The 25,564-nt window shown below is 45.7% G+C and overlaps 1 protein-coding gene across 2 annotated transcripts in view; it reads left to right on the top strand.

Annotated features, from left to right (window-relative positions):
- FGGY (FGGY carbohydrate kinase domain containing) overlaps positions 1–25,564 on the top strand; it is a 184,919-nt gene that overhangs the window by 125,776 nt on the left and 33,579 nt on the right. For both annotated transcript variants that reach the window (XM_077276886.1, XM_077276887.1), the window contains 4 exons: positions 452–599; positions 1,140–1,214; positions 3,409–3,529; positions 23,419–23,513. In XM_077276886.1, the coding sequence (XP_077133001.1) occupies positions 452–599; positions 1,140–1,214; positions 3,409–3,529; positions 23,419–23,513 (439 nt within the window). The remainder of the gene's footprint in view (positions 1–451; positions 600–1,139; positions 1,215–3,408; positions 3,530–23,418; positions 23,514–25,564) is intronic.

Genomic DNA, 25,564 nt, shown 5'->3' with positions numbered 1-25,564 from the left:
AACACTTAGCCCTAAGAATCAATGTTATTAGTGGGCCTTTGCCAACCAAGTCCGACACTGCCAGGCACAATGATTCTGTGATATTACTAGCCAAAGTTCCTCCATAACAGTTCCACTTTTAGTGTTTTAATCTACTGCCATGCTTGGTTTGCCCATAACAATTTCAGCCTTAGCAACAGTGCCATACCCTGTTCCCCTATAAAAGTGCCTTAATGAGCCATACAATATTTATTTCAAACTCTCCCTTTCCACTGAATGTACGCAGCTACTACTCTCCATCGTTTCCATCATCTCTGACGCCTTCTGGTCTTTCGCTAATTTATAAATGAGACGAACGTGAGCGTTTGACAGCGGATAATTACCTCCGATTGGCTGCGCTTCCCTTCCCGCAATCACACGTGTAAATATTTACATTCAGTGGACTAACTCTCCGTTTTCTCACTTCTCTTAGTGGCCAACACCTGTACACATACTTAAACGATCGCCTGGACCAACTGCAGGCGTCACGGCCCCGAGACTTTCTGACTGGTGATTTACACGTCTGGCCAGATTTTCACGGAAATCGATCTCCTCTTGCTGACCTCACCCTTAAAGGGATGGTAAATAATTATAAGAGCTATATTATCTATCAGTACTCCAGATGGGTTAATTATACAAAATGCAAATTAATTCAATTAACCTATGAGGCATGGAGGGTGTTTTGGTTGTATAATTTGTGATTTTCTTACCCAGACTAATAAATTACAAATTAGCCCTGTTAAGTCATTATTTTTTCATGGAAAAGAAACCTCCAGCTTGGAATACCATCCCATATCTCATCTTCATAAAGAATGCTTCACTAACACACCTAATAGCCATTTTTTCCTTGCTGTAATGAAAATCAGATCACAATGCACCGACCTCCTGGTGAGATTGTGTTTATATATCAAAACAAGCAGAGCTGCAGTTTAAAGTATGGAGGAAGGGCAGAGCAGGAGCCTATGATGAGGCAGGAGGTGGATTTCAGATGACCGCAGACTCTCAATAGATAATGCATTGCTCATTACTTTATCTAGATCTTAAATTGCAGATTTGCTTGACTTTAGTTGAACTCTACAGAATCCTGTTTACACCAAAACTTTTTTTTTTACTTTTTGCAGGTTGTCGGGTTGACTCTCTCTAAGGGCCTGGATGATCTGGCTCTGCTGTACTTGGCCACAGTGCAGAGCATTGCGGTGAGATGATAAAGGGTTTATGTGAAGGGGTTTTCTTCCATTTAATCAGATGGAATATTGATCAAGCGTTCAAGAAAACTGATACAATGTATAATGTTCCTCCTAATGGGCAATAGACGTAAATCACCTGACTGCAGATATGAAATTGTGGAAGCAAGTGGTATATAGGGGGATGCATTTTTATGTTGTTGCTTTTTTGTATTTAGGAAAATGGAAATTGTGACACACATGCTACATTTCTATTTGGCAATCACCTGAATAATTAGTATAGTCAGGATGTAACTATAGGGGCTGCAGAAGTGGTAATTGTACCCAATGGCCACTGTACCAGGTAGAAAGGCACCAATGTTATAAAAAGCACCTAAAAGTGGGTACTAAGAGCTAAACCACTACCTGTCATTTTACATGACTGCTCCCTACTCTCACTCCTATTGCTCCACTCATCCCACTCACTCTTCTACTCCCCTCATGCCCCTCTCTCCTCTTACTGCACACATTCCCCTCACTCCTCTTAGGCTAGGGTCACATTGCGTTAGGGCAATCCGTTAAGCGCATAGCGCTAGCGGGTTGCGCTAACGCAATGCTTCCCTAGGGTCCGCGTTCGGTGTCCCCGCTAGCGCAGATCCCCGATCTGCACTAGCGAGGAACGGACCTCGGGCGCGCCGCGGACGCTGCAAGCAGCGTCCGAGGTCCGTCACTCAAATGACGCGACATCGCTAGCGCACGCCCAATGTGGGCGGGCGCTAGCGACACGCTCACCATTACAGGCTATGGCGGCGTTAACGGACTACGTTAACACCGCGTTATGCCGCGGTGTAACGTAGTCCGTTAAACGCGGTCACATAACGCAATGTGACCCTAGCCTTACTCCGCACTCTCCCCTCATTCCTTTTACTCCACACACTCTTCTCCTCTTACTCCACACATGCCACTCACTTCTCTTACTCCACATACTCCCCTTACTCCTATTACTCCACACACCTCCCTCACTCCTCTTAGTTCATACACTCTTCTCCTCTTTCTTGACATGCTCACCTCACTCCTCTTGCTCCATACAATCACCTTACTCCTGTTACTCCACATACTCCCCTTACTCTAAACACTCCCCTTACTCCCATTACTCCATACAGTCCCCTTACTCCTATTACTCCACACACTTTCCTCACTCCTCTTACTCCATACACTGCCGCCCCACACTCCCCTTACTCCTCTTCCCCCACACGCTCCCATCATTCCTTACTTCACACACTTCCCTCACTCCTTTTACTCCATACACACTTCTCCTCTTACTCCCCACATTCCTCTGACTTTTCTTACTCCACAAACTCCCCTTACTTCTATTATTCCACAAACGTCCCTTTACTCCTCTTACTCCACACACTTCTCACACACCCCTTACTCCTCACTCCCCACACACTCCCATCATTCCTTACTCCTCACAATTCCCTCACTCCTCTTACTCCACACACTTCTCCTCTTACTCCCCACAATCCTCTGACTTTTCTTACTCCACACACTCCCCTTACTACTATTACTTCACACACTTCCCTTCACTTCTCTTACTCCACAAACTCTTCTCTTTCTTGACACACTCACCTCACTCCTGTTACTCCATACACTCCCCTTACTCCACACACTCCCCTTACGCTACACTTTCCTCACTCCTCTTACTCCACACACTCTTCTACTCTTACTTGACACACTCCCCTCAATCCTCTTACTCCACACACTCCCCTTACTCCTCTTACTCCACACACTTTCCTCACTCCTCTTACTCCACACACTTGTCTTACTCCCCACACTCCTCTTACTCCACAAACTTCCCTCAATTCTCTTACTCCACACACTATTCTCATCTTACTCTTGACACCTGCTTACTCATCTTATTCCACATATGCCCCTTGCTCTACTTACTCCACACACTCCCCTCTTCTTTCTCTACACACTCCCCTCATTCATCATACTCCACTCCCTGCCTTCACTCCTCTTACTGCACTTACTCCACTGATTCCTCTTATTTCACACACTCCCTCCTCTTACTCCACACACACCTCACTTCTCTTTATTCCATACACTCATCTTCTCCTCTAACTGCACACAATACCCTTACTTATCTTACTCCACTCCCTTCTCTTTCTCCTCTTATTCACCTCAATCCATTCTCAGTTAACTTTTTTTTCCTCTTTGTTTGTAGTTGGGAACTAGACACATCTTGGATACAATGAAATCTTCTGGCCACAATATCACTAGTTTGTTTCTATGTGGGGGGCTCAGTAAGAACCCCCTGTTTGTGCAGATGCATGCTGACATTACTGGTAAGTTAATACACTTAAAAAAATCCCAAAACACAGGACTAAAGATCTAAAAAAAAAAAAAGTTATCAACATTTATTTTCCCTCGTACGACTCAATCTGGGAAAGCTAAGTGACAACCAACATGGTTCCCATAGCAGTTCCTACTGGGATTTCATCCAGCTTCCTATTAAATGACTCCTGAACACCAAAGTTGCTGAGTTAGAAGCAGGGGCTGAAGCATACCTGGTTGTGACTCAGCTTTCCTAGTGTCCTGCTTGGAAAACCAGTCACAGTCATAACTCCATAGGATCTTATTTATACTTAGGTGATATAATTTATTTTCATGTGACAACTTCTGTAATGTAGTGTTCCATAAATGTATGAAAGATGCAGGACCCACCTGTGGGGCTCATACCTATGGTATACAGAGAATGAGGGTCCCACACCTCATCTCATAAGATGTCTGCACATAAGTGACCAATGTTAGGATACCCGGACACCAGAGCCCAAATGGAAAATTCGTAACAAATCACTGACTTTCCATGTATGATACTGGCGTGTTCTTAGGTGGCAGACGGGCCCCAAAGTTCAGGGTATGGGTGTGACCTCTGCACCCCCTAGAGTCCCCCTTCTTGGACACAGCTATACATTATATTTACAAGCTTGCTCCGGTCTTTAAAGGAGTTAAGAAAAAACATTCTGTCTTAAAGAAACCACAGCGCTCTCTTGTCTACCTGCAAAGTCTGTTTTTCTTTACTAGAATCGAGCTGCAATACCAGACACAACCTGTAAATGAGGGGTGGCGCTGTTTCCAGAATTTGTTTCTAGTTCCATACAACCTTCTTTACTTATAAGTTTGACTATTATTTGACTCTGTTTTCACCCTGACCCTTATCAGTTGTGTTATCTGCTCCCCACGTGTCACCATCTGCTGGAATCTGCTCTGTCCAGTGGAATTTATACAGCTGAAGTGGAAACTATTTTGCTTGTTGCTGTGATACCTTGTTCAAACATTCCAGGACCGGGCAGTGATCACACCCTGCAGATATGTATCTCTCCAGGACGGGGAATCCCTTGTTTTTGTTTTCTTCTCGGTCTTTGGAGAAAAGTCAAAGTTTATCAGCAGCAAATGTTTCTCTCTCTGTTTTATGTTACAAGTTACTACAGAGTTTACTGGTTGCCATGGAAACATGAAAAGTTTCCTGCCAGTGATACATTGTATATTCTGTCTCTGGCTGCAATAAGAAGCTTTTTTGGAATAACACCATTGGAATATTTTCCAGCTCGATTCTCCCACCATCTGTAGGACACACGTACAGGCCCAGAGTGCAATCATGCATAGTAGTTTAAATAGTGTCAGGGGAGACGTGGATTTTTACGGTCTAAATTTGATTTCAATAGAGAATTGAAAGTTTTTTGATTTACCGATTCCCCAATTTGCAGATCGCCAGGTAGGTAATGCAACCTACTAAACAGTTCTGAAACCCACTAATAAACTTTTGTATTTTGATTTCCATTTGATTTCAAGATGTCTCCTTGCTGTCAGTGAATGGAGCGCTTCATTGTTTCAATACAGTCCTGTTCCCATAACTTTTGGGGTTGTTACAGCAAATTTTTGCAGACAGTGATTTAGGAGCTAGACACAGCGGCAGCTTAAAATTTTCTGGTCACACTCATAAACATGGGATGACATTGCTTAGCCGATAGCTATCTCTCCTGACTCCCCCATAATCAATCATTCATATGTTTTCAGTGGGGAAAGTGTAAAAAGCCACTGCCAGACACCTCTGGCAGCAGCTTATCTCTACTAAAAATAAAAGGATCATCTGATGAAATTCCTATGGTCCCATACACATCAAATAGTCAACTGGTCACTCAGAAATTGGTTGATTTGACTGACTTTCACCATCTAATGTGTATGCAGACTTTCAGATTTGCATTGGTGATTGTCACTGTACTTGCTATTAACATTCTCTAAAGTTTGGAAGGATCCCATTATATATCAATGGTGTTCGTTACCGATCATTGGGATCCATTGTGCCATTATGGCTTTTAAGATTTGCATTCAGAGTCTGGTGTGCAGCTCCAAAATGACATTAACCATGATGAACAACGAGGGACTCTATAGTCCATCAGTTTGGTGGGTCGGTGACCACTCGTATTCTTCATACGACAATAACAAAATGCTACTATAAACAATGTGAACATTACGTAAGACTGTTCCTATATATAATGATAACAAGTGGAGATGTTATAATACAAATTAATAATTTACTGAGACTATTGATTCATAGACCAGTATTAAAAAGATTGCTGGTATTGGTTTAAGATGCACCAATATGGTACTAGGTGCACACTTCTTACTAAATGTGGTGTATTGTGGGCTGCCAGTGTGCCAAAAACTGAAATATTTACACCAGTTTATGGCTTAAATTAAAGTCAGTCTTATAGAACACTAGTAGAACCCATTGTGTGTATGATCACATTAAAAGCCATCTCAGGACTCCGTAGGGCTGCATTATTTGGAACATGATAATTGACTACGCCTAAGCCCTTTCAGACCATTAGATGCATTCCGAGGGCTCAATACCCTGAAAATCTAAATCTAATTTTTCCTCATGTACAGAAATCCTGGACATTTATTTCCATTATAAGTCTCCGCTCCAACTACCACAATTGTTATGATCCGGTGGTAGGATCACCAAACTGACCTGATAGGTAAACCTGAATAGTAGGACAAGCTCCGGGGATGTGGGAACTATACCGACCGCAATCCTGATCCTATCCACACACACTAAAGGCAGCCGTGGAGCGTTACCTAAAAACCTAGACGCCTCTTCACAGCCTGAGAAACTGGCTACCCCTAGAGAGAAAGCAAAGCCTCACTTGCCTCAGAGAAATAACCCCAAAGTTTAGACAGCCCCCCACAAATAATAACAGTGAGTTAAGGGGAAAATACAAACATAGGAATGAAAAACAGGTTTAAGCAAATGAGGCCCGCTAACACTAAATAGACAGAAGAGAGCAAGGGATCTGTGCGGTCGGTACAAAAACTATCAAAAACTATCCACGCAGAAAGTACAAGAACCCCCACACCGACTCACGATGTGAGGGGCGCACTCTGCCCCCCAGAGCTACCAGCAAGCGAAAAATCACATATAAGCAAGCTGGACTGAACACATCATATACTGAGAAACATTTTCAAGGAAACAATGAGCAAAAAGAACTAGCAAAACTTAGCTTCTCAGAAAGAAACAGGTCACCAGGGAAATCCAGGAGAGGTCAGAACCAGTACTGAATACAACGACAGCAGGCAACAAGTAAAGGTCCAGGTGGAGTTAAATAGGAACCAGCATAGCAGGAAATGAGGCAGCTGAGCCCAGCTCCAGACCCGCAGTATCGCTAAAGGCCACCAGAGGGATCCCAGACGGAATTCACAACAGTACCCCCCCCTTGAGGAGGGGTCACCGGACCCTCACCAGAGCCCCCAGGCCGATCAGGACGAGCCGAATGAAAGGCACGAACCAAATCGGCCGCATGGACATCAGAGGCGACAACCCAGGAATTATCCTCCTGACCATAGCCCTTCCATTTAACTAAGTACTGAAGCTTCCGTCTCGAAACACGAGAGTCCAAGATCTTCTCCACCACATACTCCAATTCTCCCTCGACCAAGACCGGAGCAGGAGGATCAACAGAAGGAACCACAGGCACCACATATCTCCGCAACAATGACCTATGGAACACATTGTGAATGGCAAATGATGCTGGGAGGTCCAAACGAAATGACACAGGGTTGAGGATTTCCAAAATCTTATAAGGACCGATGAAATGAGGCTTGAACTTAGGAGAGGAAACCTTCATCGGAACATGACGAGAAGACAACCATACCAAATCCCCCACACGAAGTCGGGGACCCACACAGCGCCGGCGGTTAGCAAAGCGCTGAGCCTTCTCTTGTGACCACGTCAAATTGTCCACCACGTGGTTCCAAATCTGCTGCAACCTATCCACCACAGAATCCACCCCAGGACAGTCAGAAGGCTCAACCTGACCTGAGGAAAAACGAGGATGAAAACCAGAATTGCAAAAAAAAGGCGAAACCAAAGTAGCAGAACTAGCCCGATTATTGAGGGCGAACTCAGCCAATGGCAAAAAAAGTCACCCAATCATCCTGATCAGCAGAAACAAAACATGTCAGATAAGTCTCCAAGGTCTGATTAGTTCGTTCGGTTTGGCCATTCGTCTGAGGATGGAAGGCCGATGAAAAAGATAATTCAATGCCCATCTTAGCACAAAAGGACCGCCAAAATCTGGACACAAACTGGGATCGTCTGTCAGACACAATATTCTCAGGAATACCATGCAAACGAACCACATTCTGAAAAAACAGTGGAACCAAATCGGAGGAGGAAGGCAGCTTAGGCAAGGGCACCAAATGGACCATTTTAGAAAAACGATCACAAACCACCCAGATAACAGACATCTGAGAGACTGGAAGATCCGAAATAAAATCCATGGAAATATGCGTCCAGGGCCTCTTCGGGACAGGCAAAGGCAAAAGCAATCCACTGGCACGAGAACAGCAAGGCTTGGCCCGAGCACAAATCCCACAGGACTGCACAAAGGAACGCACATCCCGCGACAAGGAAGGCCACCAAAAGGACCTAGCCACCAAATCCCTGGTACCAAAAATCCCAGGATGACCCACCAACACCGAAGAGTGAACCTCGGAAATGACTCTACTGGTCCATCTATCCGAGACAAACAGTCTCTCCGGTGGACAACGGTCAGGTCTATTGGCCTGAAATTCCTGCAGTACCCGTCGTAAATCAGGGGAGATGGCAGACAAAATCACCCCCTCTCTGAGGACACCAGCCGGTTCAGAAACTCCCGGAGAGTCAGGCACAAAGCTCCTAGAAAGAGCATCAGCCTTCACGTTCTTCGAACCCGGAAGGTATGAAACCACAAAATCGAAACAGGAGAAAAACAGCGACCATCAAGCCTGTCTAGGATTTAGCCGTTTAGCAGACTCGAGATAAGTCAAATTCTTGTGATCAGTCAAGACCACCACACGATGTTTGGCTCCCTCAAGCTAATGTCGCCACTCCTCAAATGCCCACTTCATTGCCAACAACTCCCGATTACCAACATCATAATTCCGCTCGGCAGGCGAAAACTTTCTTGAAAAGAAAGCACATGGCCTCATCACAGAGCCATCAGAGCTTCTCTGAGACAAGACAGCCCCTGCTCCAATCTCAGAAGCATCAACCTCGACCTGGAAGGGCAGAGAGACATCCGGCTGACGCAAGACAGGAGCCGAAGAGAACCGACGTTTGAGCTCCTGAAAGGCCTCCACGGCCGCAGGAGACCAATTCGTCACATCAGAACCCTTCTTGGTCAAATCCATCAAAGGCTTAACCACACTGGAAAAATTAGTGATGAAGCGACGGTAAAAATTAGCAAAACCCAAGAACTTCTGAAGACTCTTTACCGATGTAGGTTGAGTCCAGTCATGAATAGCCTGGACCTTGACTGGATCCATCTCAATGGTAGAAGGAGAAAAAATAAAGCCCAAAAAGGAAACCTTCTGGACTCCGAAGAGACATTTAGAGCCCTTCACAAATAAGGCATTGGCTCGCAGGACCTGAAATACCATCCTGACCTGCTTCACATGAGATTCCCAATCATCAGAAAAGACCAAAATATCATCCAGGTACACAATCATAAACCTATCCAGATACTCTCGGAAGATGTCGTGCATGAAAGACTGGAACACAGAAGGGGCATTAGAAAGCCCAAAAGGCATCACCAAGTACTCAAAATGGCCTTCGGGCGTATTAAATGCTGTTTTCCATTCATCGCCCTGCTTTATACGCACAAGATTATACGCTCCATGAAGATCTATCTTGGTGAACCAACTGGCCCCCCTAATCCGAGCAAACAGATCGGACAACAGTGGCAAAGGATACTGAAATTTGACCGTGATGTTATTTAGAAGGTGATAATCTATACAGGGTCTCAGAGAACCATCCTTCTTGGCCACAAAAAAGAACCCCGCACCCAAAGGGGACGAGGACGGGCGAATATGCCCCTTCTCCAAAGACTCCTTGATATAACTCCGCATAGCGGCATGTTCTGGTACAGACAAATTAAAAAGTCGTCCCTTAGGGAACTTACTACCAGGAATCAAATTTATGGCGCAATCACAATCCCTATGAGGAGGTAGGGCACTGGACTTGGGCTCATCAAATACATCCTGGTAGTCCGACAAAAATTCAGGGACTTCAGAAGGAGTAGAAGAAGCAATTGACACCAAAGGAGCATCACCATGAATTCCCTGGCAACCCCAACTTGACACAGACATTGCTTTCCAATCCAGGACTGGATTATGAGCCTGCAGCCATGGCAGACCCAAAACAACAACATCATGCAAATTATGTAGCACAAGAAAGCGAATCACCTCCTGATGTGCAGGAGTCATGCACATGGTCACTTGAGCCCAGTACTGAGGTTTATTCTTGGCCAATGGCGTGGCATCAATTCCCTTTACTGGAATAGGGAATTGCAAAGGCTCCAAGATAAAACCACAGCGCCTGGCAAAAGACAAATCCATCAAATTCAGGGCAGCACCTGAATCCAGAAAAGCCATAACTGAGTAGGATGACAGAGAGCAAATCAAAGTAACAGACAAAATGAATTTAGGCTGTACAGTACATAGTTACATAGTTACATAGTTAGTAAGGCCGAAAAAAGACATTTGTCCATCCAGTTCAGCCTATATTCCTATATTCCATCATAATAAATCCCCAGATCTACGTCCTTCTACAGAACCTAATAATTGTATGATACAATATTGTTCTGCTCCAGGAAGACATCCAGGCCTCTCTTGAACCCCTCAACTGAGTTCGCCATCACCACCTCCTCAGGCAAGCAATTCCAGATTCTCACTGCCCTAACAGTAAAGAATCCTCTTCTATTTTGGTGGAAAAACCTTCTCTCCTCCAGACGCAAAGAATGCCCCCTTGTGCCCGTCACCTTCCTTGGTATAAACAGATCCTCAGCGAGATATTTGTATTGTCCCCTTATATACTTATACATGGTTATTAGATCGCCCCTCAGTCGTCTTTTTTCTAGACTAAATAATCCTAATTTCGCTAATCTATCTGGGTATTGTAGTTCTCCCATCCCCTTTATTAATTTTGTTGCCCTCCTTTGTACTCTCTCTAGTTCCATTATATCCTTCTTGAGCACCGGTGCCCAAAACTGGACACAGTACTCCATGTGCGGTCTAACTAGAGATTTGTACAGAGGCAGTATAATGCTCTCATCATGTGTATCCAGACCTCTTTTAATGCACCCCATGATCCTGTTTGCCTTGGCAGCTGCTGTCTGGCACTGGCTGCTCCAGGTAAGTTTATCATTAACTAGGATCCCCAAGTCCTTCTCCATGTCAGATTTACCCAGTGGTTTCCCATTCAGTGTGTAATGGTGACATTGATTCCTTCTTCCCATGTGTATAACCTTATATCATTGTTAAACCTCATCTGCCACCTTTCAGCCCAAGTTTCCAACTTATCCAGATCCATCTGTAGCAGAATACTATCTTCTCTTGTATTAACTGCTTTACATAGTTTTGTATCATCTGCAAATATCAATATTTTACTGTGTAAACCTTCTACCAGATCATTAATGAATATGTTGAAGAGAACAGGTCCCAATACCGACCCCTGCAGTACCCCACTGGTCACAGCGACCCAGTGAGAGTACCAATGGCGACAGACCTAGCGAAGTTTTTTGTGCGCTTAGAACAATCTGAGATAACATGAGCAGAATCACCACAGTAAAAGCACAACCCATTCTGACGTCTGTGATTTTGCCGTTCAATTCTGGTCAGAATCCTGTCACATTGCATAGACTCAGGTGCAGCGCCCCAGAGTCCTGGTCGTTGCAGTACTATGGCTCAGCCGCTAAGGGGAGCTATGGTACGTCTGATGGCACTGAAGGAGTTCATCTGACCAGGTATCACAGACACCAATACATTTCACCGCCGGGCCTCCAGGGGGAGCTAAGGGTTCTATTTAGGGTTGAGCGAAACGGATCGTTCATTTTCATAAGTCGCCGACTTTTGGCAAAGTCGGCGTCTCATGAAACCCGACCCAATCCCTGTGTGGGGTCGGCCATGCGGTACGCGATCTTGGCGCCAAAGTCGCGTTTCGTATGACGCCTTCCCCGCCATTTTTTCAGCCAATCAAGGAGTGTGGGCAGCGTGATGACATAGGTTCCGGTCTGGTTTCTGCGGCGTCATAGAGCCATATTACCGTTTGGGCTGCAGTGATTTCCGCAGTCAAACACAACATTTGCACGGAGGAGAGAGAGAGAGAGTGAGAGAGAGAGAGAGAGAGAGAGTGAGAGAGAGAGAGAGAGACTTGCATTGGGTTTCATGTTCCGGTGCGGAACCCGACTTTACAGTAGAATCGGCCGATTTCACGCGATCCGACTTTCGAGAGGGTCGGGTTTCACAAAACCCAACTCGATCCTAAAAAAGCAAAAGTCGCTCAACCCTAGTTCTATTTACTAGGCCACTCTCCACATACAGGTAAAACTGGGGGTCAGGCAGGAAGTTAGAGAGAAAGCTGACTGGAAGGGAACCAGGCAACACCTTGTGGCAGAGGGTGTTGCAGGGGGAAGATTCGGTAGGGCCTCTGTCAGGTTTGGGACCCTGATGGAGACCTGGCTACAGGAAAGAGAGTAACGGGACCGTGCCTGCACTGAGAAGCGGCGGTGCCCTAAGGAAGGACTAGAAGAGAGATATATTGTGCTAAGTGAGAAACGAGATCAACGCAAAAGGAGAATACCAGTAGGGGTTATGCTGTAAGAACGAGGCAACACTCTACTGAGGCGCACTACCGGTGGCCGGAACGCCGAGGGAGTATTTCAATAGACAGCTTCAAGCAATACTCTAAACAGCGGCAGGACAGTCAGTCTCAGGCGGGCTGTCTCACCTAAATCACCTATGAAGTCTTGGGAGGCAATTGTGGGAGAGGGGCGTCTCTAGGGTCCCGGAAGAACTCCAGGCCTACCCGTCAAACGGGTGCCGTTCTAACTGTAACATCAGGAAGGGACGGATGATTAGCAGAAGATCAGTTAATCGAGTTGTTGTGAGGGAACTTAAGAAACAGACACAACAGTTGTGGGGACTTTCCGTAAGCATAGCAGGGAAGGACTACAACACATAGCGCTAAGAAGGAAGGCACTGATTTCCACCTGTGAAGTGAACTCTGGAGGTGCCATTGGACCGGCCGGACTTGCGCAGCCTGGTGAACCATATTCTGGACTGAGGACTCAGAGATCTCCAGTAAAGAGGTAAAGAGACTGCAACCTGGTGTCCTCGTTATTTACCGCGACCTGCACCCCACAACTGCACCGCTACACCACCACTTATTGCACCGGACGTCCCCCACTGACGGACAGGGCCACGGACCGGGTCTAGCCACCGTGACAACCCCAGGACTGAGACCCCGAAGCCCGGCTCCGGGTACCCCTAGGCCCTGTGGCGGTGTGGGGGCGCTCCAAACTTGGCATCACGAACAGGATCTACTTAAGCCTGAAGAATCAGGTCATGTGTGCCTTGGAACTGTGATTTATCGTGCTTGGACTGTGCTTTATTACAAGGACTGTGTGTTGCCACTTGCCGCCAGAAGTTCCCGCCAAAACCGCCGCCATTACAGCGCTAAGGAGAGCGCAGGAGAAGAAGAAGGGCGTGGAAGTGGGCGTGAACAAGCTGAAGAGCGCGAAAGACATTGGCCGCCCAGTCTAAATATCTCGGCCCCTTGAGGACGTGTCCGTCAGCAGCCGAGGTCCGCCTCCTGATCCTTAATGGTGGGCAGAGACAACGAAAACGAAACCGCCCACGAAGGAGAGAGCGGGAAAAGGACCAGGAAGAAGGAGTGAGCAACATGGAGGCCGCCATGGCCAGCCGCCCGGAGCCGGAGCGTGGGGTCGGAGCCGAGGACTCCCCCAGCTACCCGGAGAGGCACCGCAGCCAGACCTCCACAGTTGACGCTGACCTACTGCAGACCGGAGCGGACGGGCTGATCCATCAACCCCGGCGGATGCAGCTGAGCACTGAGGCTGGGTGGAAGAAGACCATCATCGGGAGCCTCGCCAGACGTCTGTCGGCAGCCTCGTCTGGTCCGGAGCAAGAAAGAAGTTCCAGCGCTCCGAAGCCAGAAAGCAAGGCCCTGCCGGAAAGCAGAATGCTGCAAGCAGAGATGAAAACGTCGCAGCACAAGGCCCCGCAACCAGCGTTCCAGACCCCAGCGGAGACGGAGCAGACCGGCACCGGAGGGACCACGTCTGAAGCAGGTATGAGAGACGACCCTGCCCTGATGACCGACACCACCCCAGCGACTGCTAGTGCCACAGAAGCTGACTCTGTTCCAGTGACTGATCTTGCAGCAGCCGCTACCTCTGCTGCAGCAGATGCCCATACTCAAGCTGCGCAGACCTCCATCGCTGCGCATGATTTAACCATGCATGAAAGACGGATTAACGGCATGTGTCCAGCACTGGGTGTATCCCTGGACCTCACTTCTCCCAGGCCAAGAAGGGTTAAGTGCCAGGTGCAGCCCTGGAAGCCGTCCAACTAAGCCTCGGAAACCTGAAACTGTAAATAGTTAACTGTTTATTTCCTTGCTGTTTTGCTGCTAAAACCCGTCCTGGGTTAACTCTTAAAGGGATCCCTTTGTTTACCCGGGATCCCTATTGCTTTTTATTTCTGCTTTCACTTTCATTTTTGCTTTTTTTTTGTTCCACAAAGTTTACAGAACTGCAGTAATCATGGACCGTGCATGATACAAACTTCCTGTATATAGTTCACACCTTATTAAGGGTGTTTCCTATTGGTTTTACTTAGAAAGAGACTCTTTGCGAAGATACCGCACCGGAGCCTTTGCTGAGTATGGACTGGTAGCTAGAGAAGAAATGCTACCTCCTAAAGACTTGGTCCCTTCTTAAAGGGGACATACACGTGTACATTTGAAGAACCGTATTGCTTTAAGATTGATGGATAGCAATAATGTCTTAATGAGTGAAAGTGATGATAATTCTTACATGTAAAAGTTATATGTATTTGATTGGTTAAATGTAAAGAAATGCAGATGATGTTTCCAGAAAGAAGGCTAGAAGAAAGATGCAGAAGGCCCGTAGGGGTAGACAGAGTGTCCTGCATAGTCAGTAGTAAGAAAGTAGTAATGAGGATTGATGTTATAAGAGGATAGTTGATAATGTTGATAAGAAACTGGGGATAGAAGGTAAACCCTGAGTCCTCCATAAGAAGTTAGTTATTGTAAGAAGAAGAGTTAATAATGTGATACCGAGGACAGAGAGTGAACCCGTAGGGGTTAGGTGGTAGGTCCTCTTAGGAGCCATATGTAGATGGCTCAGTGTTCTCAAACCCGAAAGTGTGTTATGTTCTATACCGTGTATAGTAGTTGAAAAGACAGAAGGCTCGGGCTGAAAGGAGCGGTCCTGTAAGAAAGGAGAGGCAGTAGGTCTGGCGCCGATAGGACAGGCGGTCCTGCAGATTAAAGAAGGGGAATGTAAAGTTAAACTTGCCTTATAATGTGATTATAAGAAGGTCTTTAATGGATGCTGAGTGTACGTCCTTAAGGGCGATGTTGAATTATTGTTCCAGAAGTTATACGAATTAGAATACCCGGTTGGGTAACAGGAGTTATTTATAGCCTGTAATTTATAATGTTAATGTTTAACCATGTTTTGTAACGTTCAAGTGTCCTCACCTCCCATAAAGGGAAGCCTGTTCAAGTATACTTATTGTTAATTGCACTCAACAAAAATTGTATGTCTTTTTGCTAACCTGTATTGTTGTTTTCTTCCCAGTCCCGGAGTACTGTGTTTAACCAGGGGGGAGTGCAGCGCCCCAGAGTCCTGGTCGTTGCAGTACTATGGCTCAGCCGCTAAGGGGAGCTATGGTACGTCTGATGGCACTGAAGGAGTTCATCTGACCAGGTATCACAGACACCAATACATTTCACCACCGGGCCTCCAGGGGGAGCTAAGGGTTCTATTTACTAGGCCACTCTCCACATACAGGTAAAACTGGGGGTCAGGCAGGAAGTTAGAGAGAAAGCTGACTGGAAGGGAACCAGGCAACACCTTGTGGCAGAGGGTGTTGCAGGGGGAAGATTCGGTAGGGCCTCTGTCAGGTTTGGGACCCTGATGGAGACCTGGCTACAGGAAAGAGAGTAACGGGACCGTGCCTGCACTGAGAAGCGGCGGTGCCCTAAGGAAGGACTAGAAGAGAGATATATTGTGCTGAGTGAGAAACGAGATCAACGCAAAAGGAGAATACCAGTAGGGGTTATGCTGTAAGAACGACGCAACACTCTACTGAGGCGCACTACCGGTGGCCGGAACGCCGAGGGAGTATTTCAATAGACAGCTTCAAGCAATACTCTAAACAGCGGCAGGACAGTCAGTCTCAGGCGGGCTGTCTCACCTAAATCACCTATGAAGTCTTGGGAGGCAATTGTGGGAGAGGGGCGTCTCTAGGGTCCCGGAAGAACTCCAGGCCTACCCGTCAAACGGGTGCCGTTCTAACTGTAACATCAGGAAGGGACGGATGATTAGCAGAAGATCAGTTAATCGAGTTGTTGTGAGGGAACTTAAGAAACAGACACAACAGTTGTGGGGTACTTTCCGTAAGCATAGCAGGGAAGGACTACAACACATAGCGCTAAGAAGGAAGGCACTGATTTCCACCTGTGAAGTGAACTCTGGAGGTGCCATTGGACCGGCCGGACTTGCGCAGCCTGGTGAACCATATTCTGGACTGAGGACTCAGAGATCTCCAGTAAAGAGGTAAAGAGACTGCAACCTGGTGTCCTCGTTATTTACCGCGACCTGCACCCCACAACTGCACCGCTACACCACCACTTATTGCACCGGACGTCCCCCACTGACGGACAGGGCCACGGACCGGGTCTAGCCACCGTGACAACCCCAGGATTGAGACCCCGAAGCCCGGCTCCGGGTACCCCTAGGCCCTGCGGCGGTGTGGGGGCGCTCCACAGGCTTCTGCTCAGAAAATACCGCCAGATGGTGCACTGGTTTGCGCTCCCGCAAACGCCGATCAATCTGAATGGCCAAAGACATTGACTCATTCAGACCCGCAGGCGTGGGGAACCCCACCATAACATCCTTAATGGCTTCAGAAAGACCCTTTCTGAAAATCGCTGCCAGGGCACACTCATTCCATTGAGTGAGCACAGACCATTTCCTAAATTTCTGACAATAAACCTCTGCTTCATCCTGACCCTGGGAGAGAGTCAGCAAAACCTTTTCTGCTTGGTCTACCAGATTAGGTTCCTCATAAAGCAGTCCAAGCGCCAGAAAAAACGCATCCACATTTTGCAATGCAGGATCTCCTGGCGCCAGAGAGAATGCCCAATCTTGAGGGTCACCTCGCAACAAAGAAATAATAATTTTAACTTGCTGAACCAGATCACCAGAGGAACGAGGTCTCAGAGAAAGGAATAATTTGCAATTATTTTTTAAGGTTCAAAAACCTAGATCTGTCTCCGGAGAACAGCTCAGGAATAGGTATCTTAGGCTCTGACATAGGACTGTGGACTACATAATCCTGAATGCCTTGTACCCTAGCAGTGAGATGATCCACACTAGAAGACAGACTCTGAAGGTCCGTAGCTGCAGCTGAATTCTAAACCACCCAGAGATTAAGGGGAGGAGAGAGGCTAGACACAATGCAGAGGAAAAAAAAAAAAAAAAAAAAGAACTCAGGATTTCTCTTATCCCTCTTTTGCGATGCATTAACTCTTTACGGCCTGCTGTACTGTTATGATCCGGTGGTAGGATCACCAAACTGACCTGATAGGTAAACCTGAATAGTAGGACAAGCTCCGGGGATGTGGGAACTATACCGACCGCAATCCTGATCCTATCCACACACACTAAAGGCAGCCGTGGAGCGTTACCTAAAAACCTAGATGCCTCTTCACAGCCTGAGAAACTGGCTACCCCTAGAGAGAAAGCAAAGCCTCACTTGCCTCAGAGAAATAACCCCAAAGTTTAGACAGCCCCCCACAAATAATAACGGTGAGTTAAGGGGAAAATACAAACATAGGAATGAAAAACAGGTTTAAGCAAATGAGGCCCGCTAACACTAAATAGACAGAAGAGAGCAAGGGATCTGTGCGGTCGGTACGAAAACTATCAAAAACTATCCACGCAGAAAGTACAAGAACCCCCACACCGACTCACGATGTGAGGGGCGCACTCTGCCCCCCAGAGCTACCAGCAAGCGAAAAATCACATATAAGCAAGCTGGACTGAACACATCATATACTGAGAAACATTTTCAAGGAAACAATGAGCAAAAAGAACTAGCAAAACTTAGCTTCTCAGAAAGAAACAGGTCACCAGGGAAATCCAGGAGACGTCAGAACCAGTACTGAATACAACGACAGCAGGCAACAAGTAAAGGTCCAGGTGGAGTTAAATAGGAACCAGCATAGCAGGAAATGAGGCAGAGGCAGCTGAGCCCAGCTCCAGACCCGCAGTATCGCTAAAGGCCACCAGAGGGAGCCCAGACGGAATTCACAACACACAATACACAGATCTGTATCAGAACTTCTCTTTATTTCAGACATGGGACATCAAAGACGAGACATCTGACAGGACATTGTTGACCATGATCAGGGACATTGTTTGTGGTCACAAGTGATTTATATGGTGCCACTTACATCTGATTCAATTGCATCCTATAGTTCTCCTTTCTCCAGGATGATGTAATTATCTGACAGGTTAAAGGTCTTTCAATTAGTTTTTGGAATTCATTAGACGTTGCTTCCGTGTAATAATTTTCTTTTTTAATGCTCTTTTGGTTGCTGTGCAATGACTCATGGGGTATTTACAGAGATGAATAATGTCTGACAGTAAGAGTAATGGAGCGCCCCCACTGCCGCAGGGCTGAGGGGCACCCGGTATCGGGCCGCTACGTCTCGGTTCTGGGGTTGTCACGGTGGCTGGGCCCGGTCCGTGACCCTGCTGAGGGGCGTCCAGTGAAAGTTGAGAATGTGATAAGGTGGTGGTGCGGTGCAGGTCGCAGTAAATAACGAGGACACCAGGTTGCAGTCTATTTACCTCTTTACTGAAGGCTTCAGGATCCTCAGTCCGGAATACGGTTAACCGGGCTGCGGGAGTCCGGCCGGTCCGATGGCACCTCCAGAGTTCCCTTTGCAGGTGGAAATCTGTGCCTACCTTCTAGCGCTTGTGTGTTGTGGTCCTCCCCTGCTGTGCTTACGGGATAGTCCCCACAACTGTTGTGTCTGTTTCTGAAGTTCCCTCACAACTCGATTTTGATGTTCTTCTTCGTCCCCCCAGATGATATGGCTAGGACGCACCCGTATGACGGGTAGGCTCGGAGCTCTTCCGGGACCCTAGTGTCGCCCCTCTCCAACTGTTGCCCCTTATACTTGGTATCATAGGATCTTCAATCCAAAGACCTTCCCTCTCCAACTGTTGCCCCCTATGTCTTCTTAGGTGATTTGAGTGAGACAGCCCGCCTATAACTGACTGTCCTGCCGTAGGTTTGAAGTAAGGCCTGGAGCTCAATACTTCCTCGGCGTTTCCGGCCACCGGCTACACGCCTCAGTGGGATGTTGCCTCGTCTTACAGCACGACTCCTACTGGTGTTTCTCCTTGTTGCGTTGATTTCGTTTCTCACTCAGCACAATAAACCTCGCTTCTTGTCCTTTCTTGGGGTACCGCCGCGATGAAGTGCAGGCGCGGTCCTGTAACGTTCTTTCCTGTTCGCTAGGCCTCTGTCAGGATCCCACCCCTGACAGGGACCCCCTGAATCTTCCCCTGCAACACCCTCTGCCACAGGATGTTGCCTGGTTCCAACCCAGTCAGCTTCTTTCTAACTTCCTATCTAACCCCCAGTTTTACCAGATTGTGAGGAGTGGCCTAATACATAGTACCCTTAGCTCCCCCTGGAGGCCAGACTGTGAAGTGTATTGGTGTCTGTGATACCTGGTCAGGTGAACTCCTTCAGTGCCATCAGACGTACCATAGCCCCCCTTAGCGGCGGAGCATCAGTACTGCAACGACCAGGACTCTGGGGCGCTGCAGTAACATGGTAGCAAAATTAAGCAATATCATAGAATCCTAGAATGTTAGAGTTGGAAGGGACCTCCAGGGTCATTGTGTCCAACCCCCTGCTCAATGCTGGATTCACTAAACCATCTCAGACAGATGTCTCTCCAGCCTCTGTTTGAAGACTTCCATTGAAGGAGAACTCACCACCTCTCATGGCAGTCTGCTCTACTCATTGATCACCCTGTCAAAATGTTTTTTCTAATCTAATCTGTATCTTCTCCATTTCAGTTTCATTCCATTGCTTCTCGTTTTTCGATGTGCAAATGAGAATAATGATGATTTCTCTACACTGTGAGAGCCCTTCAGATATTTGTAGACAGTTATTAAGTCTCCTCTCCTTCTTTTTTGCAAGCTAAACATTCCCAGATCATTTAACCGTTCCTCATAGGACATACTTTGCAGTCCGCTCACCATCCTGGTAGCTCTTCTCTAACCTTGATCCCGTTTTTCAATGTATTTTTAAAAATGTGGTGCCCATAACTGAACACAGTATTCCAGATGGGGCCTGACCAAGGAGAAGTAGGGGGAGATAATTACTTCACGTTATCTAGACTCTATGCTTCTCTTAATACCGTATATCCTAGAACTGTGTTTGCCTTTTTTGCGGCTGCATCACACTGTTGACTCATGTGTAGTCTGTGATCTATTAGTACACCCAAATCTTTTTCATACGTGCTTTTGCTTAGTTCTATTCCTCCCATTCTATAAATGTAAGTTTTGTTTTTCTTGCCCAGATGTAGAATCTTGCATTTCTCCGTGTTAAATACCATTCTATTAGTCACTGCCCATTGTTCAAGCTAATCTAGCTCCTCCTGAATCCTTTCTCTGTTGTTCTTCTCTAGTGTTAGGGTATGTGCACACGTTCAGGTTTTTTCGCTTTTTTTTTCACTTTTTTTTGCAATAAAAACGCTATAAAAACTTATTAAAACGCATACATTATGCATCCTATCATTTAGAATGCATTTTGCATGTTTTGTGCTTGAAAAAAATGCATTGCGGTAAAAAAAAAGCAGCATGTTCATTAATTTTGTGGATTTTCCGCTTTTTTCCCGCAATTCTATGCATTTGGAAAAAACGCACAAAAAACACGTCAAAAACGCGTGAAAAAATGCGAAAAAAAACGCATGCAGATTTCTGGCAGAAATGTCCGGTTTTTGTCAGGAAAATTTCTGCAAGAAATCCTGACGTGTGCACATAGCCTTAAGGCCCCGTCTCACATAGCGAGATCGCTAGCGAGATCGCTGCTGAGTCACAAGTTTTGTGACGCAACAGCGATCTCAGTAGCGATCTCGCTATGTGTGACATGTACCAGCGATCATGCCCCTGCTGCGAGATCGCTGGTCGTGTCGGAATGGCCTGGACCTTTTTTTGGTCGTTGAGGTCCCGCTGACATCGCTGAATCGGTGTGTGTGACACCGATCCAGCGATGTCTTCACTGGTAACCAGGGTAAACATCGGGTTACTAAGCGCAGGGCCGCGCTTAGTAACCCGATGTTTACCCTGGTTACCAAAAAAACAAACAGTACATACTCGCCTTTCGGTGTCCAGGTCCCTTGCCGTCTGCTTCCTGCTCTGACTGAGCCGCCGTACAGTGAGAGCGCAGCACAGCAGTGACGTCACCGCTGCGCTCTGCTCTCAGTGTACAGCGGCACTGTCAGAGCAGGAAGCAGACGGCAAGGGACCTGGACACCGAAAGGCGAGTATGTACTGTTTGTTTTTTTGGTAACCAGGGTAAACATCGGGTTACTAAGCGCGGCCCTGCGCTTAGTAACCCGATGTTTACCCTGGTTACCGGGTGCTGCAGGGGGACTTCGGCATCGTTGATGACAGTTTCAACGATGCCGAAGTTGTTCCCCTGATCGTTGGTCGCTGGAGAGAGCGGTCTGTGTGACAGCTCCCCAGCGACCACACAGCGACAAAACAGCGACGCTGCAGCGATCAGCATCGTTGTCTGTATCGCTGCAGCGTCGCTGTGTGAGACGGGGCCTTTAGCTATCCCTCTTAGCTTTGCATTGTCTGCAAATTTGATTTGTTTACTTTCAGTTCCCTTATCTAGATCATTTATAAAAATGTTGAACAACACTGGGGCCAGGACAGAGCCTTGTGGTCCCCACTTGAAACATTTTTCCAGCTGGATGTGCAATCATTTATTTCCACTCTTTGAGTACAATCAGTGAGCCAGTTATAAGTCCACCTAACCTTAGCCTTGTCAATTCCATACTTAGTAATTTTTTCAATAAGGATAGTAGGAGATACTTTATCAAATGCTTTGCTGAAGTCGAGATATACTCTATCTACCACATTTTCCATATTCATCTGGACCAGGAGATTTAAATTCGCTCAGTGTTCCGTCACCATCTCTCTGTTTATAGATAGTGTGGATTCTTTTATTCCTTTGATGGCATTGAGAAGATCAGTTGATGTTACAATTGGTTTCTTAGAGAAAACAGATGCAAAATAGGAATTTAAAATTTTGCCCTTCTCAACATTTTTGACCACTTCAACCTTTTCATCCTGTAAAAATCCTATAGTTGTTTTGACTTGTCATTTGCTTTTGACATACCCCAAAATCCTTTTTTACTGTTTTTGGTCTAGCTTGCAAGCCTTACTTCATTACTGGCTTTAGCTCTTCTAACTCATACCCTGCATTCCCCTGTAGAGAGCATTATATTGTTCTTTAGTTATGCCCCCTCTTTCCATGTGATATACATTTATTTTTTCCTTTTTAACAAGTGATTAAGTTCTGTGTCAATCCATCCTGGTCTCTCTTAAAATGCTTCCAATTCTTCCTTATTTTTGTCCATCCTTAAAGTCTTCCTCCTCACTGGTCTTCCTCCTCTTGTAATCCAAAGTCCGAAGATAGCATGATTGCTACCTCCTAAATTCCCAGCCACCTTTACTTCCTCAACCATTTCCTGGTACGAATTAGGTCCAAGTTGGCAAATCCTCTTGTTCTTTCTTCTACCTTTTGAAAGATAAAGTTGTCTTCAGCAAGAGAAGATAAGCATTTTCTGGACCCATTATTTTTGCCTGAGAATCCCAACAAATATCTGTATAGCTAAAATCTCACATGATCACTGTGTTGTACTTTTTTGAGAACAGGGACATCTGATGTAAAAAGAATTAATCCATATCTTCAGTCTCTCCAGGTGGCCTATAGTAACTGCTTACAATAGTGTCCTTTCTGTTCTTCTCTCCTTGAATTCTTACCCTAACAGTTTCTACAGAGCTACCAGTCTCTGAGGCTTGGATCTCTGTGGAGATATACGTTTTCCTAAAATACAATGCAACATCTCCTCCCTTATTGTTAATCCTGTTTCTAATGTAGTGTTTGGCACAGTATATACTAAAAAGTCCGTTAGTATACAGTGGGAGATTGCAGCCTATACGTTCACTATTATAGAGTAGTAACATCACCGAGAATGCAGCCTATCCATTCACTAGAGAGCAGTGACATCACTGAAAATGCAGCCTGTTTGTAGCTATTCATTTAGGTTGTTTTATCAGATAAGATCAGTTATATTTATTTAATTCTCCAAGAAAATAAGTCATGGAATGTTGTTTCCATTTCCCATTAATTAATTACAGGTCATCCTGTGATTTCCATAATTCCACAACTTTTCCTTCTTGGTGTTGCAATTTCAATGTTGAGGAGTTTTTGTACAATAAGATACAGTGTTACTGAGAGCCATGTTTATCATGTGCAGGTCTTCCAGTTATCTTATCCAAAGAAGTTGAGTCTGTCCTTGTAGGAGCTGCCATCCTAGGAGCCTGTGCATCAAGTGATTTTACATCTATTATGGTAAGTAAATGGTTAACAATTATCACCAGTGGTCTCCCGTGGGGGTGCTGTAGCGATATTTTGACACTTGCTACCAAGGTTGACAATCACAATTCCATGGATCTGATTATTGTTAGAGAACTCGGTAAAAAATGAATGGTCTACAGCAGAAACCGCACAAATGAAACTTCACAAACCTCTGCCTGATCCTCTACATATGCCTGCGGCTGGGGAGTTGTTACTGTGGAGCAACTGTTGATAAAACACTTCTAGTTTACAAAATCACAAGGACAACCAGGTGCTGAATTAAAATCAAAAGGACTCACAAACTATTTTATATAGGACTCATCTTTTAATGATTTGAGTAATATCATGTGTTACTCTGCAGTCACATCCAGAGCTGCATTCATAATTCCAGTGACAGCCACCAGAATGTTGAAATCAGTTCCAGATGTCACTGTAAGGATAGGATCTTGGAGATGGGGATACCCCTTTAATGCTGCCTTCTCTGCACACACCCCATGCAGTTGCCCATATGAGCAAGGCTGTTGTATATATCTTTCTTTTCAGGGTGTTGTATGATTCCTGTGTATATCGATGTTGCGGGGGTTGCATTAGGTTAGACATCTGGTTCTGGGTATATCCTGTAATGCTGCACCCCCTGTAATGTGACCGCGGAGAATCCTCCTCTGTGTTTTCTTCTATGATTTGTTTATGTGCAGTTTTCTTTTCCCTCTCTGAGGTTTCAGTACAGATTTTTTTCTTCTCCACTGGTTTACATAAAATCAGATCAGTTCTGCGGTGTATAAACCGTCTGTCGAAACTTTCCATAACATAAATGCTCGTATATATAAAAATGAATTGGCGGTTATCGCTGAGTAAATATAAGTTGATTATATAATTTATGAAAATTGGCTTACAAGTGTGGTCAGAAATACGCTTCTATACATGAAGAATCACGTCTTATATGTAAGGGTCTTAAAGGGAACCTGTCCTGTCCATGGTTAATCTGCAGGTTTATAGCGTTATGGAGCTACCTAACTGCTGTACTCAAAGTGTGGCACCTGGGAGAAACTGAAATCTATTAGTGAGTGCAGCTCTGGAGTATAATAGAGAATGTAACTCAGGGTCAGTAATGTAATGTATGTACACAGTGACTGCACCAGCAGAATAGTGAGTGCAGCTCTGGAGTATAATACAGGATGTAACTTAGGATCAGTAATGTAATGTATGTACACAGTGACTGCACCAGCAGAATAGTGAGTGCAGCTCCTGAGTATAACACAGGATGTAACTCAGGATCAGTAATGTAATGTATGTACACAGTGACTGCACCAGCAGAATAGTGAGTGCAGCTCCGGAGTATAATACAGAATGTAACTCAGGATCAGTAATGTAATGTATGTACACAGTGACTGCACCAGCAGAATAGTGAGTGCAGCTCCGGAGTATAATACAGGATGTAACTCAGGATCAGTAATGTAATGTATGTACACAGTCACTGCACCAGCAGAATAGTGAGTGCAGCTCTGGAGTATAATACAGGATGTAACTCAGGATCAGTAATGTAATGTATGTACACAGTGACTGCACCAGCAGAATAGTGAGTGCAGCTCTGGAGTATAATACAGGATGTAACTCAGGATCAGTAATGTAATGTATGTACACAGTGACTGCACCAGCAGAATAGTGAGTGCAGCTCTGGAGTATAATGCAGGATGTAACTCAGGATCAGTAATGTATGTACACAGTGACTGCACCAGCAGAATAGTGAGTGCAGCTCTGGAGTATAATACAGGATGTAACTCAGGATCAGTAATGTAATGTATGTACACAGTGACTGCACCAGCAGAATAGTGAGTGCAGCTCTGGAGTATAATACAGGATGTAACTCAGGATCAGTAATGTAATGTATGTACACAGTGACTGCACCAGCAGAATAGTGAGTGCAGCTCTGGAGTATAATGCAGGATGTAACTCAGGATCAGTAATGTATGTACACAGTGACTGCACCAGCAGAATAGTGAGTGCAGCTCTGGAGTATAATACAGGATGTAACTCAGGATCAGTAA

This window comes from Ranitomeya variabilis, chromosome 8 (assembly GCF_051348905.1).
Source record: "Ranitomeya variabilis isolate aRanVar5 chromosome 8, aRanVar5.hap1, whole genome shotgun sequence".
In the NCBI taxonomy this organism is placed as follows: Eukaryota; Metazoa; Chordata; class Amphibia; order Anura; family Dendrobatidae; genus Ranitomeya; species Ranitomeya variabilis.
This window is presented reverse-complemented; position numbering and strand designations above follow the sequence as displayed.